At 42.1% G+C, this 20,318-nt stretch overlaps 1 protein-coding gene across 3 annotated transcripts in view; it reads left to right on the top strand.

Moving 5' to 3' along the window:
- Positions 1-20,318, top strand: part of LOC126272328 (clustered mitochondria protein homolog) — a 352,199-nt gene that overhangs the window by 233,874 nt on the left and 98,007 nt on the right. For 2 of the 3 annotated variants that reach the window (XM_049975113.1, XM_049975120.1), the window contains exons 2-3: positions 16,873-17,525; positions 17,661-17,879. In XM_049975113.1, coding sequence (XP_049831070.1) covers positions 16,873-17,525; positions 17,661-17,879 — 872 coding nt within the window. Of the gene's footprint in view, positions 1-519; positions 608-16,872; positions 17,526-17,660; positions 17,880-20,318 lie in introns of those variants that run through there. The other variant, XM_049975130.1, reaches the window with a different exon arrangement.

Below are 20,318 nucleotides of genomic sequence, written 5' to 3'. Positions count from 1 at the left end.
CCAAGTGGCAGGTGATTCTATGCTTGTGGATGACTTGTTCTGTCATAAGGTTAACCCTTTCGAGACTGCGTCCCGGTCCTCACTTGGGTCTTGGTCAAGCGAGTTCACGAGTGAGACTCGGATGCCGTTTCGAATATGTTGACACTAGGATCGTTTTAACGCACTCTGTTACCAACTGAAGTGAGGAAATATTGCCATATTCGTTGTAATCCTATTGAGAGCCGTCCCAATGTAGACACATCATATCCAGTGACGTCTCGGCAGGCTTTGCCCCCACCCCGCCCTCGGTGGCCCTGGCTGATTACAAGCGTTATAACGGATAAACACGCTGCCGGGTGACGCAATGTGAGCGATACGAACCAGTCAACAGCGCAACAGGGCCGCAAATAGCGGGAAACCTCACAAAGAACTATGTTTCAGATGTTAGGGAACGATCGATCATCTTTTAGTTATAAGTATCGAGGTCATTTATTTATCCAGCGAAGCGAACTGTAGACCTGGCCAGGGTGGTGGCGACAGTGTTGTGTTTACGCCAGGGGACCAGGGACGGAGAGATAGTGACAGTGCACATTCCGATATTCTTGCAAGTGGAGAGCTGTCGCATGCTGTGAGTAAATACGCATATGAGCTGCATAGCGCAACAATTAAATACTGACCACGATCTTTCTTTTGAGAATATTCCGGGCACGCTATGACTGCGGCAAGAGCATGAATCGCGTTTTGTCTGGACAAGCTTCTGACTACCTTAGCCCAATATCACTAAACCTTCGTAAAATTTACGATTCAGATGGTACGAATTCCAGGTTCCTGCCAATCTGGTGGTGTTAGTAAATACTATTCGAGACATTATAATTGTAATCAACTAGTGCATAAACTATAAATCATGATTTCCGTTGGATAAAATGTGTAGTAGTAAAATTTAGGATGGTTTAGTTACAATGTAACGTTTTCCCTCATTAGTGTTGTAGGATTAAACCTGATGCTCCATTTTCCGTAAAAATTTGTTGTATCAAGACTTTTTTTAAAACAGCCGCTTCGATCGTACGTGACTCATTAATCTGGTACCTTTTAAAACGAGACAGTGTTTTTCCTCAGATTTGAGGTCATGTTGTGGCGTTTATGCCACTTCCAGGCCTATGATTTATTATATCGTATCGAACAACTTAAGTTGCTGTAGCTATGCGATCCGGTAGGAAAGACAGGTTACCCACTCCACAAGCGACAGGTGGCCATGCTACATGGACAGGGAGTGTGGCGGAGCGATAAGGTAGGCTGACTTGTCCTATAAGCAACGACAGAGAACAGGGAGTACCGTGATCATTAGTTCCCGAGTACTGCGAAAGTCACAAAAACGCTTCACGCGATCTTGGAATCCGCATGAGATAGAACAAACATGTTTTCCGAGGCAACTAACAATTCTGTCTTTACGTGGAGTTGCACTTGAATCACTAGCTCGCGCTACCACGAAAACAGATTGTAAACTGGTAAGCTATATTAACAGTTTGGCGTCTGCCCTTTCAGGGCGCACTTGATTGATCCATCCTTTTCATCAGTAAGCACTGATAACTAAAATCTGTAATTAGCATTTCCTGATGAATTGAGTGATATTCAAATTATTGTTAACGAGTTGCCAGTGCAAGTAACGTCATCGGTACGATTGGAGCTGTATATTAAATTTATAGCACTAACAAAAGGTCCTCTTCTTGACGCCCAGCGTTGTAGATGAATTCCTACTGTCTGTCTCAGTGCCAGTAAGACACGCCTCTTGTTCACCCGGTCTTTCTCACGCCTTGTGACCATCTGGTGCGTCGTTCGATGAGTCTGTCTTGTGATCCTACGTAACTGATAGCCTCCCGTAGCAAAATCTTCCTATAAAGCGCAATAAAATATAGCAACAATAATGTAACAAACGTGTGCAGGAATATGGTATGGACGCCACAAGGTGGTATCCCATGCATCGAGACTTAATTGTAGCATCATAGTAGCATCCCTGAAAGCCACTCCAAAATTTACTGTCTTTAAATCGTTTGTTAAGAACCACGGTCTACAGGGAGGGAATTCGCCGGGAACATGGTGAGAGCTTTAGAAGAGAAGAGAAGTGAGGTAAGAGGTAAGCAAGCCTCCACAGATTGTCTAGGAAAGAATCAAGTGTAATTTGCTAGTATTTACCTTCGCGGTTCATTCAACTTGAAACCTTTCGCAAACAAGGAGCGTGGTTAGTGTATCCGACGTAGTAATGCGTCGCTGCAGGAAAGCCTTCTCATCTTATGAGGAGAAACGCTACAATATTCTGTGCAATGAAAGCTGCCAAGCTTTCACAAATTTCTTAATTTCTGGCTAATTAGATATTTATTCATACAAATTACACATTTACCCATATAATCAATAGGATACGTCTTGGCTGCCGACTATTGGAGTCTAGGCAGCACCTAAAGACTAAAACTCGGTCGGCCGTCGGAAGTGTTGTGCATAAAATGGAAGCATCAGTTCGGCTGTATGGTACCCGGAAGCATCAAGCCGACAAAACCTGAGAGATCACAATAAATTTACTGACATTGCCAGCAGGCCATTGCTGTTACTCGCGAACGTATTTTCCGAAATCACTTTGTGTGCTTACAATGCGAGGTTTCTAACGCGCGAAACGTCGAACTAGAATGTGGCTATGCACCGTCACATGTTCCAGTTAGTGTCCGGTAAGGCCTAGTCTGTGGTTCGCTTTGTCGAATAATAGTTCTGATGACTAGGTTTAAAGGTAGTGTCTGAAGGCAAGAAATAAACCTTTGCCATTCGAGAAAAGTGTTTCGGCTATTGTACCATTCCACTAGAAGATATTAAAATATAGGTAGATGCAACCGAAGCTTTCTGTTTCAGAAAAGTGTGATCAAATTATTATACTACAAGCTGTTTATAACTGAGAGCAATCTCCATTCTACACCAGTTTCCCAAGACTCCAGAGACTGTCATAGGTGTCCCTCTGTCCAGGAACACTAAAAATTTCACAAGGTGGGATAATAGACACGCTGTGCTTTTGACGTGTAGTTTCCAGTTTAGGGAGGTAAGAGCTGCTTTTGCTGGCATTCCTACTTCTATACTTGTTACCGTAGAATCGGAGTGGAACCTTTTAAACAGTACCTATATGCTTGTTCGTCGTCTTTCTGTCTGATCTGCGTGCCATCTCGATATTACAGACATCGTCTGCTACTCTGTGGTAAAGCTAATATCATAAAATAAAAGGACACTATTTTACGCAAGTGTGAATTTTGTTTACCCACCGATTTACAACCCCTACGCGTTTCACAATAAATTAGGTGCACTTTTATTCTTACCTAGTTTCTGAAGACAGAAATATACAGTTCGAAGTGCCTCTGCGATCTTCGTTGAGGTCGCAGATACTGATGTTGTGACGGCGTCCCGTAACTTTGCTTTGTCTGTCAATAGGAATGTTACGCTCGACGGCCACCTTCGTCATATTCACGAGGAGTTAGTACTTCCTAAAGGACAGGTGCGAATATGTGCAAGTAAGCCTTTTCGGTCTTACCATAGAGTAGGTATATCTGTGAAACGTGCAGAATGTACCGAGCATGGCACCGAAATCGAACCGAAATACTATAATGCTGTGTCACATTTTACGATAAGGCCGAAACTTTAATGTTAAATTTGTTTGCTGTTTTTTATACAATATTTGTTAGTAAATTGCTCTGTTCCTGTACATGTATTTATAAGTAACAGCAATGGTGAATAGCTGAGTTTGTGGTGCAAGTAGAAATACGTATATTTTTAATTTATTGACTTTCGGGAAGTGCCCCACGCAGCCGTCTGAATAGTGGAAAATTTGTGGTTAGTTCCTATACGAATTAACTGCTTTCATCGGCCCCTAGGCTTACACACTACTTACTCTAACTTAAACTAAATTACACTAAGGACAAGACAAAAACCCATGCCCGATGGAGGACTCGAACCTCTGACGGCAGGGAGCCGTGCGAACTGTGGTAAGGCGCCCTAGACCGCGCGGCCTGAATACTGGAATGTCAGTTGTGGCGATACGAACGAAAGAACAACACGACACCTAGTCCCCGAGGAGAGAAAATCTCCGGCCCGGCGGGAAATCGAAACCCGGCGTTTACGGTTTGCAATCCCCACGCTGACCTCGCAGCTGTTGAGGCGGAAAAAATGCGAACATTGGAATTTTAACAGCGAAAAGTATTTACGTCTTATACGAAACAGATACATGTTTTTAAGTCTTACTGTCCATCAAAGTAATCTCAACTAATGTGTGTAACCCATTGCCAGCGATGTAGAAATAGTATGATTCCCTTAGTATTGCCAGTTATCTTGATAGTTCAAATGGAGCGATCCGTTGCTCAACGAATCTCTGTAACAATTCTGGAGCGAATGCTATGAAATGAAATGCGTCCTTCGACTTAGTTATCAAGTTGAAGTCAAAAGGGCGGAAGTACAGGGAATACCGGAGGTGGTACAGCACATCCCAGACCCACTGATCGAACAAATTAGTCAAAACCTGATCCATATGCGCCCGAGCATTTTCTGGCAAAATGATTGGCGGGCCCTGCAGAAAGAGTCGCCGCTTCATTCTCAGAGTCGTTCGTTTTTGGAACACAGCCCGCGACCAGGTAAGAGAAAGAAGCGGGCGACATTTTCTGTACGACTCGCCAATTATTTTTCAAAGCAACGCTCGGGCCCTTATGACGCAGGCTGTGACTGATTTGTTCGCGATGAGACTGGGAAGTGCTGTATATCACCCACCACGTCCCTCTGACTTCAGCCCGTGTGACTTTGATTCCTCAATTGGAGGAAGCATTTCATAGCATTCACTTCAGAACTGTTCCAGAGACTCGCCAGGCAATAAACCGCTCTATTCGAACAATCAAAGCAGGCAATGAAAACCTCGTAACCCCATCTCTCTGTGAAAACTCGTAAGTCCAGTAACCTATAACTCAATAATCAAGACGTTTGAAAATGTATAGATTTTTCTAATTTGTCAATAACTAGGCTTCTGTTACACAGCTACACATTTGGCAATCTCCTATATCACTTAACACTACTTTTTAAGAAACTGTTTTTGCTTCACGTGCAAAATGTAACAAAATGGAATTACGTGGTTTTAGTGCCTACCACTGATGTAACAATTCCTTGCTAGAAAAACATGACTAGGTTGAGAATACAGTATATTAGTTACACAGGGTGACCGTAAAAGAAGGTCCAAGTTTCACTGGTATTATACTTGAATTGTCCGCCACCATAACTTAAGTGGTCGGCGTGGCTGGCTGCTGTGTGTGTGTGTGTGTGTGTGTGTGTGTGTGTGTGTGTGTGTGTTCGTCAACATTCTAACATCATCGACTCGCAAGTCGCTGAAGTGAAGTGGGATTCAATAAAAAGACTTGGGCCAAGCGCCCGAACTACTTGCCGGCACGGTGGCTCAGCGTGTTCGGTCGGAGAGTGGTTGGCCTCTGCAATATAAACTGAGTGAAAGGACCAACAAAGAACTTGAAGGGATGTCATGTGACGTCCGCGACCAAACACAACGGCCAACAACGAACAAAATGAAAAAAAGCGTGTTCGGTCAGAGGGCTGCTCGCCCTCTGTAATTTAAAAAGAAAAAAAAACTGACGAAAGGAATCAACGATCAACTTTAACGGGTGTCTTGTGACGTCCGCCGAGGCCAAACGCAACTAACAATACCGAACAAAATGAAGAGAAAGAAAAGAACTCCCGGAACGCGATCTCCCGGCCAATAAAGCCATCTCACATGTTATTTCATTTTACTGACATGCGATCGTAACCGCGTTACACAGCTAGTTAAATTATAATAAACGAAACGCACGTTGAACTGAAACGACGGATTCACTCGTAGCAAGAGGAACAACAACGAAGCAGTACTCGCGCATGCGCTTACCGAAAACTGCCCGAGTTACTTTTTCAATGTGACCTTGAGCCAGTACTCTGCCATGGTTTACATTACTATTAAAATTTATAACTGGGTCATTACTTCATGGACACCCTTGTGTCACTGCGGGTGCAGTATTTCTAGTAGAAACGTGAGATGAGCTGGCGAAGCATTTACAGTCGCGCGTCCGCGAATGTCTCCGTTTGTCACGGAGCGCGTCAGTGGGGCAGCGGGGGCCCGCCTGTTGCGTCAGAGCCAGTGTTTACGACTCGCGTTAATTGACTCCGGCCGGTGCTGGACGGTGTACGGCACCGCGCGGTTCAGGAAGTGAGGGCAGCGCACACTGCCGAGCACGTTCTCACTCCATTTGACCGTTCTCCAAATCCGGTTTTGCGCAAACAGATTTCGCAAGGTTTTGTCGCAAATATCGACACTGAAAATGCGAGTTTCGTTTCGGTTTTTAGCTTCCACACACAGTATTGTCATGTAAACACCGCATTTCAGTATTTTCCGGAACCGAAGTATTGTTTTGAAGACTTTCGGAAAACTCTCTCAATCTATGGCATTTTGTTGTTCTCGTCTTCAGTCCTGAGACTGGTTTGATGCAGCTCTCCATGCTACTCTATCCTGTGCAAGCTTCATCATCTCCCAGTACTTACTGCAACCTACATCCTTCTGAATCTGCTTAGTGTATTCATCTCTTGGTCTCCTCCTACGATTTTTACCATCCACGCTGCCCTCCAATGCTAAATTTGTGATCCCTTGATGCCTCAGAACATGTCCTACCAACCGGTCCCATCTTCCTGTCAAGTTGTGCCACAAACTCCTCTTCTACCCAATTCTATTCAATACCTCCTCGTTAGTTACGTGATCTACCCATCTAATCTTCAGCATTCTTCTGTAGCACCACATTTCGAAAGCTTCTATTCTCTTCTTGTCCAAACTATTTATCGTCCATGTTTCACTTCCATACATGGCTACAGTCCATACAAATACTTTCAGAAACGACTTCCTGACATTTAAATCTATACTCGATGTTAACAAATTTCTCTTCTTCAGAAACACTTTCCTTGCCATTGCCAGTCTACATTTTATATCCTCTCTACTTCGACCATCATCAGTTACTTTGCTCCCCAAGTAGCAAAACCCCTTTACTACTTTGAGTGTCTCATTTCCTAATCTAGTTCCCTCAGCATCACCCGAGTTAATTCGACTACATATCATTATCCTCGTTTTGCTTTTGTTGATGTTCATCTTATATCCTTCTTTCAAGACACTGTCAATCCCGTTCAACTGCTATTCCAGGTCCTTTGCTGTCTATGACAGAATTACAATGTCATCGACGAACCTCAAAGTTTTTATTTCTTCTCCATTCTATTCCTTCACTGCTTGCTCAATATACAGATTGAATAACATCGGGGAGAGGCTACAACCCTGTCTCACTCCCTTCCCAACCACTGCTTCCATATCATGCCGCTCGACTCTTACAACTGCCATCTGGTTTCTGTACAAATTGTAAATAGCATTTCGCTCCCTGTATTTTACCCCTGCCACCTTCAGAATTTGAAAAACAGTATTCCAGTCAACATTGTCGAAAGCTTTCTCTAAGTCTACAAATGCTAGAAACGTAGGTTTGCCTTTCCTTAATCTTTCTTCTAAGTTAAGTCGTAGGGTCAGTATTGCCTCACGTATTCCAACATTTCTTCGCCGAGGTCGGCTTCTACTAGTTTTTCCATTTGTCTGTAAAGAATTGGCGTTAGTATTTTGCAGCTGTGACTTATTAAACTGATAGTTCGGTAATTTTCACACCTGTCAACACCTGCTCTCTTTGGGATTGGAATTATTATATTCTTCTTGAAGTCTGAGGGTATTTCGCCTGTCTCATACATCTTGCTCACCAGATGGTAGAGTTTTGTCAGGACTGGATCTCCCAAGGCCCTCAGTAGTTCCAATGGGATGTTGTCTACTCCGGGGGCCTTGTTTCGACTCAGGTCTTTCAGTGCTCTGTCAAACTCTTCACGCAGTATCGTATCTCCCATTTTATCTTCATCTACATCCTCTTCCATTTCCATAATATTGTCCTCAGGTACATCGCCCTTGTATAGACCCCAAATATACTCCTTCCACCTTTCTGCTTTCCCTTTCTATGGCATACCATTAATAAAATATTCTCGCGTTTCAATCCGCCCATGATCTTTCGGCAGAGATCTCTGCCATTGTCAAGTGGTTGACTCATGTGAATGCTGCTTCCTTGCTTATACAGCCGCACTGCTGCCAGTGACGTCACTGGTGCCCAGTCCTGCGCCATATATGGCAATATGGCGCCTCCTTCAACTCCCCAATCATAGATCCCAGGCCTTACTCAGGTGCAATCCACCGTCTTTATTGAGGGTGTTGTTCGCTGTTTTGATCTGTATTGCCTCATTCTTTACGCTATACCAGAAGCCGTGGGTTCGTTTATTAATAGTAGAATCGTTGAATGCAGTTCGGTGTCTGTTTTCCAGTGCATGCTCCGCTACAGGTGATTTTTCTGGGTAGCGTGGGCGGAAACATCTTTTATGTTCTTTGCCGTGCTGTTCTTTGCGGACAGTTTGACCGACATACAGGTACCTTTCATTCCCCATCCTCCCCTAATCCGAGCTTGTGCTCCTTTCCTAATGACATTGTTGTCGATGGGACGTTGACACCAATCTCCTCCTCCTCCTCCTCCTCTTCTACACAATGCGTAAATTCGTACTACAACCACCATTTTATTGTTAAAGGCTGTTGTACACTATCAGTAGCTAGCTGCAAAATATTCCCCGGACATCTTTACACATTCGGGACACTCAGGCTTCCACACCAGATTGCTTTCCAATTATTCTCACAACGTGCGTGATTTAGGTGGGTGCAATAAAATGCGTGGACAAGCTATTTAGCTTGTAGTAAGATCACCGAAAGAGACTGGTTACGTTACATTTGTCCGTCCAATTCTAGAATATTGCTGCGCGGTATGAGGTCCTTACCAGATCGGACTGACTGAGGATGTCGAAAAAGTTCAGAGAAAAGCAACTCGTTTCATTTTATCGCGAAAACGAGATGTGTGTGTGTGTGTGTGTGTGTGTGTGTGTGTGTGTGTGTCACAAATATGATCCTTGAGTTGGGAAGGCAGTTATTACAAGAAAGTTGTTTATCGTTGTGACGGAATCTTGTCACGATATTTTAGTCACCAAATTACTCTGTTGTTTCCCACATACACCGGGAGAAATGGCCATCAAAAAATTAGAGCTCGCGCGGAAAGCTTTAGATGTTCATTTTTCTCACAGTTGAGGAATAGTCTGAAAGTTGTTCTATCAACCCTCTGCCAAGCGCTTAAGTGTTAAATACATAGCAGTAAAGTAAATATACATACATTCGTACTGCAATCTTGCGGAAGCTGAGCAAACTCGGTGGCCCGTTGGGTGTCTGTTCCTATTAGGAATTTGATTGCCCCCTTCTATAAAATCTTTGCAGTTTTCTCATGGAGTGAGTATACACACTGCCGCCTGGCGCCAGTCGAGAGGAAAGCACAGTGCGCGGAGGTGGGGTGCGCGGAACAGGAACACGACCAAGGACAATGGCGCGGTTCACTGCTGGCCGACCAAGCGGACGCTCAGGCGCCACTCACCGAAGCGGTTTCTGTCGCGACATTCTTCAGAATTTCTGCTGTGTAGTGCCAGGAAGCGGGGGCGCAGGAGTCAACCTGCTGCTATCTGTGGTAGGACAATAGATTAAGAGGCAGATAGAAAGACAAAACTTGCAGTTACTTGTCAAAAGTAGATTTTATTAGAGAGAGATTATTGTCGAGATATTTGCCTAAGATTTCTAGTGTATTCACGTTTGGCAGTCCAAAGTTCCCTGGCGCAGTTTTTTGTTGTATGTGTTCGTTTGTCCTTACTATAAAGTATCTGGCAGATGGCAGTTCCTCGACGTAGTCTGCACAATTCACTTGCAAATGAAAGTTTTTGCATTATCGCTTCATTTATTAGTGATTAAAGTTCGGTTAGGATTTACAGTTTTATCAAAAATTCCGCAAGTTGTAAGTTATTGTTGCCCACTCCTTTTTTTAACGTTGTTCGTGACTACTCCGTGCCATGCCCTGTCGTTGTGGAATGACATCAAGTATATGGGAAATCCTCGCTGGAACACACATTGAACAGTTATCAGGGTGTAAATGTTGTTGTTTTCAGTCCTGAGACTGGTTTGATGCAGCTCTCCATGCTACTCTATCCTGTGCAAGCTGTTTCATCTCCCAGTACTTACTGCTACCCACATCCTTCTGAATCTGCTTAGTGTATTCATCGCTTGGTCTCCCTCTACGATTTTTACCCTTCACGCTGCCCTCCAATACTAAATTGGTGATCCCTCGATGTCTCAGAACATGCCCTACCAACCGATCCCTTCTTCTAGTCAAGTTGTGCCTCAAACTCCCCTTCTCCCCAATTCTATTCAATACCTCCTCGTTAGTTATGTTATCTACCCAACTAATCTTCAGCATTCATCTGTAGCTCCACATTTCGAAAGCTTCTGTTCTCTTCTTGTCTAAACTATTTATCGTCCATGCTTCACTTCCATACATGGCTACAGTCCATACAAATACTTTCAGAAAAGACTTCCTGACATTTAAATCTATACTCGATGTTAGCAAATTTATCTTCTTCAGAAACACTTTCCTTGCCATTGCCAGTCTACATTTTATATCCTCTCTACTTCGACCATCATCCGTTATTTTGCTCCCCAAATTTCAAAACTCCTTTATTACTTCAAGTGTCTCATTTCCTAATCTAATCACACTATTGCAGTCGGTGTCTGAAAGCATGGGTCTGGTAACACATTGTCAACTTCGCAGTGAAATTAGTGGAAAACAACGGAAGCCTGGGTAATTGTTTACCGAGCGAGGTGGTGCAGTGGTTAGCACACTGGACTCGCATTCGGGAGGACGACGGTTCAATCCCGCGTCCGGCCGTCGTGATTTAGGTTTTCCGTGATTTCCCTAAATCGCTCCAGGAAAATGCCGGGATGGTTCTTTCGAAAGGGCACGGCCGACTTCCTTCCCTAATCCGATGACCTCGCTGTCTGGTCTCCTTCCCCAGACAACCCAACCCAACTAATGTTTATCTACATAACATATGTACTCAGATATGGATCCGTTCTGAGATATGGCTACGTATTTATATTTTGGTATAAAAAATTTTCGTGACTTAACACTTGTGACAAAATTATCACGCTTACGATAGTCAATGGTCCTCGCTATCACCCAATGGGGAAAATAACCTGGAATCAAAGAACCTAGGGTTGCTAATGAAGATAGCAGAGGTCGCCTGGCATTCAGAGCAACACACATTACAACAATGCAATATGCTTCATATTTCCTTCCGCGACTCCACAACTGATTCTTTTCTAAGCAGATTCTCAGGGTGATTTGTAACAAAACGACAAAATCTAGTTCTGCTGAACTCCCCATAGCCTTGGGTTTTTCAGAATTCTTTGAAAGTTACCGGACATTCCCTGTAAATTCAATAAATTTCGATTGGACCTGAGAGCTCGCCAACCTTTTTTAAAAGGTTTCGTAATGCCTTTACGACGAGAGTGAGGTCGAGAAATGTTGTGCAAAGAATCGTAAACATTCGTTAATCTTATAGGGGAGCCTTATCAGTTTTTTGAAGTAGCTCTTGAATAAACATGACATGTGGTTAAAGCAGCAACATACCACTAATTGTTTCGATTGTGCCACTCAACTAACTCCATATCTGTACATCGTCGACCTGTACCACGCACCTCTTGAAAACGGCCCTTGGCTCATTTCTACTTGTACAAGTCTCTTCACGAGAAAAACAGCCTTCATTCGTTGCCATTAAAATGTGCAGAGTCGTCCAGTTTCTTTTTTCTAACTAAACTTCGCTATTGGTACCACAGACGCCTTATCAAGATTATGATGTTAAGTGGTGCCACGCTTGAAATGTAGAAACATTGTTTTCGAAAAGCAGACATGGAACAGGCTGACCAATTTTACGGTTCTCTTGTGCTGTGTTCATATTGCAACGGATTGATCTAAAACAATAAGTTTTCAAAAATAAATGATCCAGAAATTAATTCTACCCGTACATAAAGAGTTGTGGTAGATATGAGGGTGAAATTTTATTACATAGAAGTAATTACGATGAAATAAAGGTGGCGACAAGTAAGTGTCGTGTACCCTATAGTAAAGTTCATTGTGAAGCTCTAACAAGAGAGAAGTATACTTTTTGGATCCCGTAATCCGTAAAATGAAACTAACGGGAGGTATAAAACCAATAAATGTGATCGTAAATGATAAGTATTGTTATCCCTGAAGGTACAAGACACCACCCTCTTCAAATCTATGGTATACGTAATTTTGAAATTACCGTTGTATGAGATTGAAGAAGAACTTCAGGTAATCATGCAGGTACTTAGTGCAAACGTATGCAGTAGTGGTAGTGACAGTGGCAAGATTTAGAAGAAAATCAAGCGCAGAAAGGTGGGAGCAGCTAGAAGAAAAGGAAAAAAAAAAAGAATCTTCGTAGCCGAACTCAAATTCTCCCTCACCACAGACAGACAGACAAACAACCTATCAGTTCATTATCAGTTTGTAAAATGGTGGAACTGATGGATACTGACTAGTAACAAGTGTATCAGAATCATTTGTCTTGAAATCTAAAATGTTTCGTCATTCACCGTGAAACTACCCTCCCCCCCCCCCCTCTCTCTCTCTCTCTCTCTCTCTCTCTCTCTCTCTCTCTCTCTCTCTCTCTCCCCCAAATGTGAAAAACTTTGTTAACTACTATCTATTTTATAAAACACAAAGCACCCAGCGAGCCAGCGAGTATTCGGAGAATCTGTAATGCGTTTCGAGGAAGAACAACAGCTGTATCTTTGGCTTCGGTAAATGGGTTTAAAATCAAACTGGGGGATACTGAGCTAGAAGAAAGCACATGAGACAACCAGTGTCTGTAGTATTCTATACCCAAGTATCACACTCCACTGCTTTCACAATAACGTGTGGGCCCGGGGATGGGTCACTCTGTCCTACGTAACATGTAGTTTTATGTCACCTAAAACATAAATGAGTAGTTCAAATTAACCAGAAAAGTTCTTTACTGATAAATCACTTTTGTAGCTGACTCACGAGAAAAGGATTAGTAGTGGCGAACATTAATTATTTTGCGTCAGAGAATGACAACCATAATGAAGACAACATCGACATATATCTCCAAATTATGTTGCAGAGAACAAGTCATTGTGATCGTTGCAAAGCTGTTAGAGAACGGCGTGGAAAAGACCAGCTGGCCAGCTGCCAGCCATTCAGCGCACTTACATACTGCTGACGTTTCTCTCTACAAATTTTAGAAAGGAGGAAGTTCATCTTCTTCAGACATTTACGTCATTCACTGGTGCAGCATAAATTTCTATTCGGGGCTCACTCCCTTGTCAGTAACTACTATCATAGGTAATGGTTCTGTGAACTTCATTCCGTGCCCAAATGAGCAGGGCTGGTTGTTGTAGAATCTATGTTTCTGTTGTTACTGCTATTGTTATTATTTACTTTATCAGTGAAACCTTAACGAGATGGGAAGGATACAAGCGGGGGAGGGGAGACGACGTATTTGAAATTGTTGTTTTGTTAGACGTTCTTGTACATTTGCTGCTCTGCAGCTTGGAGAAATTGTAAATATATCATATTAATATCACATATTTGCGATTAGATGTTAGATTTCTGATTTGCCGTGTAACTATAAGAAATACAATGAAAATTGTAGTCTATATATCGATCTATTTTTGTATCGTATGTAAAAAGGGCGAAGTCGGTAACTACTCAGTATGTACTGACCCTTAGAATAAATCACCGGGAAAAGTGGATTAATTAAGAAGACTATAAAAACTGATGGGAAAAATTCGATTAAAATTTTACATTTGGAATTCTACGGACTTGAATGCTTTAATTAAGTGTTGGGCTTTCATTAAGATAAAAAAACATACACGTTTTATGTACAGAAGCTATAACGTACCGAAATTAGCCTCGTACCAAAATAACAGAAATTAAACTTTTTAACTGTTAATGAAGGAAATATAAAGCCAGGAAAGAAAAAAATAAGAAGGCAGTGTTGTAGAGAAGTTCAGAATAAGCAGGTAGCGACGTGAAACCAAACTTTCTTGGATAATCAACAAATGACCATTGCTTACCTGGCACGCTTTGTTGGTAATACTTGTGATGTGGTTTGTCTTTGTTATGGTTTGTGTATCCACCATTGAGATGGAGCGTTTGCTCTACGTTGGACATTTTGATAATGTCTCGCTAAACATTTTAGATAAAGGCTTTTGCACTGGGGCTGGATTTCTAGAATTTGGACTGCGTACTCGATTTGGTGACCATAGTGCGTGCCGGGGAATGCTGCTGATAGTAGTGGATGCCCCCCCCCCCCCCTCCTAACCGCCTTTTCACACGGTTTTATCTCGGCCCGTGTTACACAACCGATAACCGACGCTCTGCGACAGGTGCCCTCCGGTACTCTACGCCATTCTCGCCGATAGCGCGGAAGACGTGAAAACCTTCTAATAGGTTCTTGACTACTGCATCCTGTCGCTGTTACGGATAATTCCATGGTCTCCTTCATTGCGCGTTCGTCTACCATTTGTCATCCTTACTGTGGTAGATTTCTGCTGTCCTGAAATTTTAAACACCAGTTTGCGCTATTTACCTTCAACCGCGAAAATTTGTTGTTCTGCAAACTGGTAAAGCTGCATATCCTTTCTCCCCCTACCCCTTTGATGATTTAGCCAACTTGCTATTCATTTCATTTTACCCTCTATAGTGCACATCAGAAACCTATAATAGGGGTTCGACATGATGGCTTTTGTGCTCTAAAGATGAATGATGTAAATCTAATGAACTGATAAACTACCGGAGCTGTTAATTTTAGGGAGTGCCATATTGAAGTTGATACAGAAGTTTGTCTTAGTTTACTAAAATTCAGCAATGATATACCAAGCACTTTTATTCCACGTGGGGCCAGATACAACAAAAAGGCTCATAATTTAGATATTTTGAGCACCCTAGTTATTGTACATGTCTTTATGGTGGTTCGTAGTTAACCACTGTCATTTGTATTGTTCGAAATACAAGGTGTCTGCAAAGTTCAGTGAACAGTCCTAGAAAATAAAGGAAACAAGAGTTACAAACAAAATACCTATACTGGTCTTCAAAGAAATCATCGACAGGTACGATATTCTTCTGACATCAGTTGTAAAGCTGGCAGAATGAGATTTTCATTCTGCAGCGAAGTGTGTGCTGATATGAAACTTCCTGGCAGATTAAAACTGCGTGCCGGACCGAGACTTGAACTCGGACCTTTGCCTTTTGTGGGCAACTGCTCTACCAACTGAGCTACCCAAGCACGACTCGTGCCCCGTCCTCACAGCTGTACTTCTGCCCGTACTACTTCTCCTACCTTCCAAACTTTACAGAAGCTCTCCTGAGAAGAGAGCTCTCTTTTCAGGAGAGATTCTGTAAAGTTTGGAAGGTAGGAGAAGTAGTACTGGCAGAAGTACAGCTGTGAGGCATCCAATGTGTCCAGATATTTTGTCAACCCTGTGCTGCACCTCATATGTGTTGCTAAGGCATAAAGTGGCAGCTGTACAGCCAGTTCCCAATTCTGCTTTCAGCCTAGAGATATGCAAACTACCATAGTCTGCCACTCACCTTAGAGTAAGTGCAAACTACTTGGATGATGCACATTAGAAAACACAGTAATATTGTGGTTGCCAGAGGATTCCAACATCACCAAAGGTGTTGCAGCTTATTCCACTGGTGCTCCAATATTGGCACGGCATTGAAGCCTTTCAACAGTGTCCAGTGTAACTTCTAGCTTGGGTCTGCACACAACAGGCACAGTCCCTATGTATTTCTTGATATTGAAAATACTTAATAGTCATGACTAAATTTGCTGACCACTCAGAAACTAATTTAGACAGAGGAAACAAGATACAAAGGCCACATAAGTTGATTCAAATTGTGCTTGTCGTTAGAATGGTGGAAAACAAAACTACAAATTTAACTTGCACTACAGAGATGGTGGGAAGATACACAAATTGTTAAAATAAAATAAATAACACTACTAAACACAGGTAAGTGAACAGATGCTGTTTGCTTCTACTGGGAAGCATGTAAGAGTACCACTAAACTTCTGCTGCTGCTGCTGCTGCTGCTGCTGCTGCTGCTGCACTTTGCTCTGCTCTGTCTCTGGAAATGTACTGCTACTCCAATTTGGTTAATAGACTTATTAGTAATTCATATTCTCTTCTGCTTTAACTTTAATTTTCTGGTGTTATTATGTGCCAGATATTCCACAACAGCAGTCTCAATCACGGACTTACAGTGTAATCATTCCGACAGCAATGTGATAAGACTTCACTTTGTCCAGTACAGATACTAAGATTCATATGTACCAAAGCCTCTCTCGTAGCATTAAATGTATATAATTTTTCTGTTCTGAGTTTGTTTAAGCTCATCATTAAGGCAAACCGAAATGCAACACTTTGCTATACTAGAATTCTGATTAATGCTAACATTCCATCCCAATTAGGTTTTCTCTAATTTTATTTCACTCACATTTTTATTATGATTTCAAAAATGATGAGTGTTAATATAAACCATATTCATTTCATGCTTGCTTACTCAAACATAAGAGCTACAAACTATAGTCATATTGTATGCACATACATATTGCAAATGACACTTATAGGTTCCTTTAGAATGTGCAGGGGAAAAGAATGATAGGGATTCATTTTCTCAGCTAAGTAACTAAAACTAATGGATGTTTATCACCTGTGTTAGATACTTAGTGTGTAAGAGTGCAAAAGAAGTTATATATCTTTTATTTGCTTTGTTGTGAACAATCACTCAGTGTTATATATCATATATCTAATTGCAGGTGCTCAAGGAAATGTTGCCAATGGACCCCAGAGTTCTGGTAGCAAGATGAGAGAACAACAGATGAACGGTGAAAGGGGACCAGAGCCTGTTCTCACCAATGGGCATGCTGAAGACGAGGAGCCTGAAAAATCTAAGGACAAACAGTCAGTGACCAAAAATGGGTTGCTGTCAGAGGAGCAACAAAAAGAGAAACTATCCAATGGACATCCATCAATTGATGAGGCTGTTAGTGGTAGGGTGTCAGAGACACAAAGTGAAGAGAAAGACAAAGAGAAACTGAAAAATAAGGATGAACAGGCGACCAAAGAGAAGGTGAAGGCTAACTGTGTAGAGAAGGAAAAGGATGATGTAGATAAATTCATGCAGAAAGTTAAAGACAATGATGACGATAAAGATAATGAGAAGACAGAAAAAGATGAAGCTGCTGGAGAGAGAGAAAAAGATAAGAATAAAGATGAGGAACAAAGCAAACAGAAATCGAAACCCAAGGACAAGGATAAAAGCAAAGAGAAAACAGTAACTGATAAGGAGAAGGAAAAAGAGCGAGATGACGAAAAGAAAGAAAAGGATGATGAAGAGAAGGAAAAGGATGATGATAAGGAAAAGGACAAGGATAAAGACAAAGATGATCCAGAAGTTGTCTTTATACAGGTGAGTGGTTATTCAGGATATTCATAGTTAATTTGTTGATGCTTATGACAGCACTGTGACAAAAGGGGTCTATTTATATCTGTAAATAAAATTCATAAAATTGTACGGCAGTGATAAATTGTTTCTGTTTTACAGGACATGGGGTTCACAGTTAAGATTGCAAGTCCAGGCTCGGAGCCATTTGATATTCAGGTATCAAGTATGGAACTGGTTCAAGAGATTCACCAGCTACTCATGGACCGTGAGGATACATGCCATCGTACATGCTTTTCCTTGCAACTGGATGGTAATGCACTGGACAATTTTGCTGAACTGAAGAATGTTGAGGGTCTCAAAGAAGGGTCTGTTATTAGGGTGAGCATTTCATATTTTACATGTTCTTATTTCTTTATCAGTGGTCACTAAAATTATTTCATTGCATGACATTATTAAAATTTTATCTATGTAACATTCCTTAATAGAACCAACTTTTGTCTTTTTTGTGCGATGGTGAACCTAAATAACCTTCTGTTCTTTGCAAATCACTGCATGTGGTTCTGGTTGTGATTCTGTTGCTTTACCAATTTGCATTGTTCAGTCTCTCTCCCACCACTCAATATGGGGGCACCAGCTTTAGCACACCAGTTTTGTATCCAAGTTTATAAAACTTTGAGATTGTACCAAACGACACAGATTTTGCAACATCAAGCAGTAATATGTTGTACTGTGCTGAGCTACTCATTTATGGCAGTACCGTAATCTGTTGACAGCGCTTTTCCATAAAAATACATTTCAGTCGAGTTTATTTTGTGGTCATTACGAGATAGAGAATGACATAAAGTGGAGCAAATTAAATATCTTCTTTGACCTACACAAAGTGAGTAAAAATTGTAGACATGAATTCCAGAGATTGTTCCTGGCAGCAAATACGGTAAAGGAGGCTGTGTCCCATTCTCTCCAGATGTAGACCATGTCTCTCCAAGAGTGCATTTATTAAATGTTATTTCCTGCCAACTGGCATTATTACAAGAAGTGTCTGAAGTGATCTCTGTATGGAGCAGTGCAGTTAATGCGTTGCCACACTCCATAGTGGATTGACTCATGTTCTTGTCTGTCTTCAATGAAAATGTTGAAAACCTGAACATACTTTTGAAGTATCTGTGGTATTACCTTAATTGCAGCCCCCCTTCTATGACTAATCTCTGATCAAAGAACTCTGATTATATAAACATCTAAATATGGTTATAAAAGTTTTATGATTTAACTGGTTATGCCCATGTAACATTCTTTAAAAAAGTCCAAATGACTTCCTGACATTTTCATTTGTGACTTTCATTTTCATTTCACATTCTTCCTGAAATACATTCATGTTCAGAAAAAACCAGAACACCTTGAACAACTAGAAAGGTTGTTCATAAATAAGGATATACATATGTACATCAGTACTTGGTGCAGAAATTATTAGCTTTTGAACCATGTCATCAAGCAGATGCAAGGTCAACATAGATATTTCAGCACGACCAACTGGTAAAATGTGCCTGTGGCTCTCGTTGTCAGTATAATCTAAAGGTAATGCATCAGAGTGACTTGAGCAGACCTACAGGAGGCCTCACAGACATATGCACGAACTGTACGGGTGGGAAATTGTTGCTTGTATGGGATGAAGTGTTTTGTACAACAGGTGTGTACAGAATTCTTTACAGAAGGTCATAGAACATAACGAGATGCGTCAGGTCACACAACCTGGAACATCCCCTCCTCCTCCCCCCACCCCCCCCCACCTCAACACCTCATAACACATCGTAAGAGTACACTATCAGGGGCGACAGTCCGTCACCATTTATTATGACATGGATTCTGTAGAATGAGGTGGCCCATTGGTTAGCACACTAGACTCGCTTGCGGGAGGATGATGCTTCTAATGTGTGTCCAGCCATCCTGGTTTAGGTTTTCCTAAATTGTTCCAGGTAATTGCCTGGATGGTTCCTGCGAAATGGCATGGCTGACTTCCTTCCCCATCCTTCTGTAATCTGATGGAACCGATAACCTTGTTGTTTGGTCCCCTCCCCCAAATCAACTAACCGTGAGTTATGTATGAGTCATCCACTTCTCCACCTACTTTTGATGAGTGTGCTGAAATATGATAGATGGCAATGGTGTGTGGAATGATGATACTGGGGATAGGAATGGCATCAGATAGTGTTTTCAGATGAATACAGGGTCTGTTTGTTTGAAAATGAAGGCCACATTTCAGTTCGTCTCGGAAAGGGGGAGTGGCATCACAGTGACAGCATTCACACAAAACATACAGCACCAGCTCAAGGCCTTATGTTGTGGGATGCTATTGGATACAACCATAAATCACAGTTGGTGCATGTCCAGGGCACTATGGCCAGTTTGACCTATGTGAATGATACCCTGCAACCTGTAGCATACCCTTTCTGCACATCGCTCCAGTTGCCATTTTTCAGTAAGACAGTGCACGACCATATGCTGCTGCATGAATGTGTGCCTTCTTGGTGTCACAGGATATTGGCCTTTTGCCCTGGTCTGCCAGATCACCAGACTAGTTGCCAATCGGAGTATTGAAATGATGGGTGCAGGGCTGAGAGACAATGCCAACCATCACAAGCGAACTTTGGAAACAGATGACTGCAGCGTGATGGCCATACCACAGGACATCGTTAGTGCCATATATGAGTTGATGTCTTTATGCATGGAACAAGTTATCAGGGACCATGGTGGATCCTGTGCCTACTAGGCAACAGAACACATGCTGAACTGTGGTGACTGAAATGCTAATCATTTGTGCAC

The sequence above is a fragment of the Schistocerca gregaria genome, chromosome 1 (genome assembly GCF_023897955.1).
Source record: "Schistocerca gregaria isolate iqSchGreg1 chromosome 1, iqSchGreg1.2, whole genome shotgun sequence".
NCBI classification, from domain to species: Eukaryota; Metazoa; Arthropoda; class Insecta; order Orthoptera; family Acrididae; genus Schistocerca; species Schistocerca gregaria.
The sequence above is the reverse complement of the archived record's forward strand: the minus strand, read 5'-3'. Positions and strand labels throughout refer to the sequence as shown.